Raw genomic sequence first — 4,088 nt, forward strand, 5'->3', positions numbered from 1 at the left:
GACCTTGAAAGGAAGTAGTTGCCTATCAGTAAGATGAGTAATGGCTACATGTTAGGCTTACCGTTCATTGAGGGGTCTCAAAAATTCCTTATTGATTGCCTAGGTGTCTTAAGGGTTGAGGAAAGGGTTTAATTTGTTCATATGTGTATACATAAAGAACAAATTCGAATCACCCTGTGAATTCTAGGAAGCCCCCTATGACTAGCAAAGATGAAACAAGCACAAAAATTCCATTTGCTGGGGAGAAAGGCTGGTCGAATTGGGGACTGAATTCCCCAATTCAGTCATCAAGGAGTCCTTCCAAGAAAATTCGAGAAGCAAAACCCAAGCTTGAGGAATCATATGGAGTCATATCAGACTCCTTGTTTCTTCTGGCTCTAGGAATTCTTTAGGTGGGACTCTCAGCAGGACAAATGAATCAAGAGTTTCTTGACATATGAGAGAACAGAAATACTTTCTAATCTCTGATCTTTGAGTGCCTAGAAGCTGCATCTCCCAGTTTGTCTGAAAGAAGTGCACTGTCATATCTGAGATTTTCAGTATCTGATTTATCTCATAAGGGCCTCTTTACAGGCCTTTGAAGTAGCTGGAGGAGAGGGGTTTGATTGGTTTCACATGTTTGTGCCAAATCCCATGGTAAGTAGAAAAACTTGAAGTTATGTTGTGTATATATATGGAACACAATAAATAATTGTCTGAACAGCTTCTTTTGCCCGTGGCTTTACAACTTGGGGTTGAATTTCCTTCTGTTCCCTGCCAGGTTCTGCTGACCTCCTCTTTTTCACAAACTCATGCACCACCGCCTGTAATCTTCAGTAATCTTTTTTTCCTGGAGGAGCACTGCTGTGCATTGCACCTCTGAATGACTGAGAGAGTCCTGCCTCCCTGCCAAGTGTGTTTAAAATTTACCTATGGGTTAGCAAGCACAGACAAATAAGCTCAACTTATTTGTGGTCTAATTTCTTCAGGAAGTTGAAGTTTATTTAAATTTAAAAAAAAAGAGATGAAAATGAAAGGTTGAAAAATGAAGCTGTAAGAAATTTGGAGCTACTCGGATTTAATTTGCCCAACCCCCTGTCAGGATTTGATCTGGATCAGTACCTTTTTTTGCTGTTGAACTCGGTGGGAGGAAGTAAGGTTCATATGCTTCAGTTCCTTATCTGTGTAACAGCAAGGTATGTTCAGGCCTCTTTCAGAGTTTTCAGGACTAGTATTGCAAGTATCATGGGATGTAGATATCTTCTGTGAATATCTAAATGGACAGGGATGGCGACTTTTCTGTGTGAATGAGCTAGGTCAGCCTGGAGTCCAAGGTATTTGGCTAGTTCACAGAATATATGTACCTTCTCCTGTGTTGTTGATGAGGATGCTGAAATAGCCAGCCTTTTCTGTACTCTTATGTGACATGTTTTGTGGCTGTTGTCATTCACACTAAGAGCTTGAACACATGCAGACTTTCATGACAGTTGTTAGTCGAGTTTTAGTTTGCTATTGACAACCAGCTGTAAGAATTTTCTTAATGTTTACTGAATAACTGGAATTTGTGGTCATGTTCTAAGGAGGAGAAAAAAGTAAAATGCAGAAGTAGGTCTTGTTCATGGAATATGGACAGATACAAGCAACTGAGAACAAGACCTAGAAGAAAGCGGTGGCAGACTTGCTTGTCAGTGTGGCTGCCCAGTCTCATCTGCCCATCCTGATACTGTGCCATGGGTTCCCTGCAAAGGCTGGAACCCTGCTATGGTGGAGCTGTTTGTAGACAAACAGCTTTGCTTTCTCCAGGGGTTGTACAGGTCAGATAAAAAGCAGTGCTGGCTAACATGAGTAAACTTCAGAGAAGATACCTCTCTCTCCAGTGTCAGACATATCAATTACCCAGTGGTGACAATGGGATGAGGTTTTCTAAAATGTCACTTGGAAAAAATCACTCGGTGTTTCTGCATAGAAGTCTGACTGAAACTTGCAGTTTGCTGGTGTGTTTTTGTTCAGTTGAGTTTTTTTAAGAGCACTCATGATAAATGATCTGTGACTGAGCCTCTTGAACTGTTTGCACTGTGTAATTTCTGCATTTGGTGTTTGCCTCACAGCTCAGGAGCTGTGTCTGTAGCTGTTGCCTGCTCAGAGCGTGGGGCTCTGTTGGATTTTGTGGGGATTTTTCTCCAGGGAGCATGCAGAAGCCAGGCTCTTGGACACTGCGTGTTTCTTGCCCAGCTTGTAGCTGTGATCTGTGGTTCAGTGGCTGACCACCAGCAGCAGACACGCAAAGGTGTGAATTGCTGAATCTTGCTGTATGTGCATGGAAGGAGGTGTGCCAGCTGCGTGAGTTACACTTGCGTGCTTCATGGTGCCCAGGCAAGCGCTCTTTTTATAGAAAAGTATTTTAAGCAAACCTAGAAAGCAAAACAGCTCACTTGAGAACAAAGGGTAGAAACCAGTATGCAGAGCAATGGCCAGCTGAATATGAGCCAGCAGATGGCCAAGAAGACCAGCGGCACCCTGGCTTGTATCAGAAATAGCGTGGCTAGCAGGAATAGGCAAGTGGTTGTCCCCCTGTACTCAGATCAGTCTTTTCTCCCAAGTAACAAGTGTTAGGACAAGGGGAAACGGCCTCAGGTTGTGCCAGGGAAGGTTTAGGTTGGATATTGGGAAAAATTTCTTCAGTGAGAGGTTTGGAACAGGCTGCCCGGGGAAGTGCTGGAATCACCATTCCTGGGGGTGTTTAAAAGACATGTAGATGTGGCATTTAGGGACATGATTTAGGGCTGGACTTGGCAGTGCTAGGTTAATGGTTGGACTTGATGATCTTTACTTTTCCAACCTAAATGATTCTATGATTCAAGGAGGCTGTTGCATTTAAGGAAGAAGAGGCGGGGATGGGGGAGGGACTTATTCTGTCATGTTTGTGTGCTGGAATATGCAGTCACCTGGGTGCCAGCCAGCTTTCCTCCAGCCTCACCTGAGCATAGGGCAGGAGCCTACCTTGTCCTTCCTCTCTTCAGAGCAGGGCTGCAAATGTGTTGTACAAAGAAGTTGGTCAGGACTGCTCTCCAGCCTAATAAAATATAACATTGTTCATGTGTACTGTAAAATGGGTCAGAGGGAGGTAACCCAAAACATATTGAAGAAGCAGCAGTTTCTTCTCAGAGTGCTTCAATTTTAGAGGGATAGCAGTGAGAATAAGCAGAGTGAGCACTATTCAGGTGTTCAGTGTCTCGTGAAATCTTACATTACCATCGAAGTAAAATCATAGCACTCTGCCAGCTTCAGGGAGAACCTTTTGACTTGAACAGTATGAGTGGAAGAAGGAATCTTAAAACTAAGACATGGAAACTATTCCTTATGGGTTTGAAAACCCAGTTTCCAAGGTTTTTTACACATGATCCCGCTGATGTTCTGACCCTGGCATATTTGTAAGTATATACATGATAACATGGTGCAAATCAGATCACAACTTGTGTGGCTTTCTAGTTGAATATTAAGACGACAACTGCTCTCCTATTCCTTGTAGCAGTTAAAGTCCTAGAAGTACAGATGATTCCTAAAATTTGCTTAAAAACTGTCTTAATGTAGCTTGTTTGGACAAGACCAAACTACTGACATAGTTGAGCAAGATTTTTGCTTTTGCTGAACCTTTTTGACAGCCTTCCTGCATCTTCAGTTACTTAGGAGTGATCTGGAGGAAAAAGTCACTTTTGCAGAATCTAAGACAGCAAAAAAAAAAGCAAATTCTGAGTTCCCATGAAATCTACCATTGTTTATCAAGATATTCTAAGTGTAAGAGAAAAGACTATGCTATGGACTATTTGTGCATCTTCAGTTTGCTGCTTTTATTACTTCAACTTTTATTAGATTGTAAAGAAACGTCTGCTTCTTTTTTCCTCTCTTACAGTTTTTAAATATGCTGGGCTATGCCATTAATTTTTAATTTTCTTCCATTCCTTTTACTTCTTGCAGTTCTTGTGTGGTTGCTGAAAATAAGTCTACGCTGCAGGGATGCAAGAGGAGCAACAGCCTGAGGTAGGACTTGGAGCTGAAGATTTTTTCCCCCCCCCCCACCCCCCCCCCCTCACCCGACCGGCAGGGAACGC

The 4,088-nt window shown here is 42.6% G+C and overlaps 1 protein-coding gene across 1 annotated transcript in view; it reads left to right on the top strand.

Annotated features, from left to right (window-relative positions):
* The first annotated feature begins 3,993 nt into the window (after window positions 1-3,993).
* The window catches only part of TRABD (TraB domain containing), a 21,277-nt gene continuing 21,182 nt past the window's right edge, over window positions 3,994-4,088 (top strand). The window contains exon 1 of the mRNA XM_010138480.1: window positions 3,994-4,017. Coding sequence (XP_010136782.1) covers window positions 3,994-4,017 — 24 coding nt within the window. The remainder of the gene's footprint in view (window positions 4,018-4,088) is intronic.

This window comes from Buceros rhinoceros, unplaced genomic scaffold (genome assembly GCF_000710305.1).
Source record: "Buceros rhinoceros silvestris isolate BGI_N320 unplaced genomic scaffold, ASM71030v1 scaffold16166, whole genome shotgun sequence".
NCBI lineage: Eukaryota > Metazoa > Chordata > Aves > Bucerotiformes > Bucerotidae > Buceros > Buceros rhinoceros.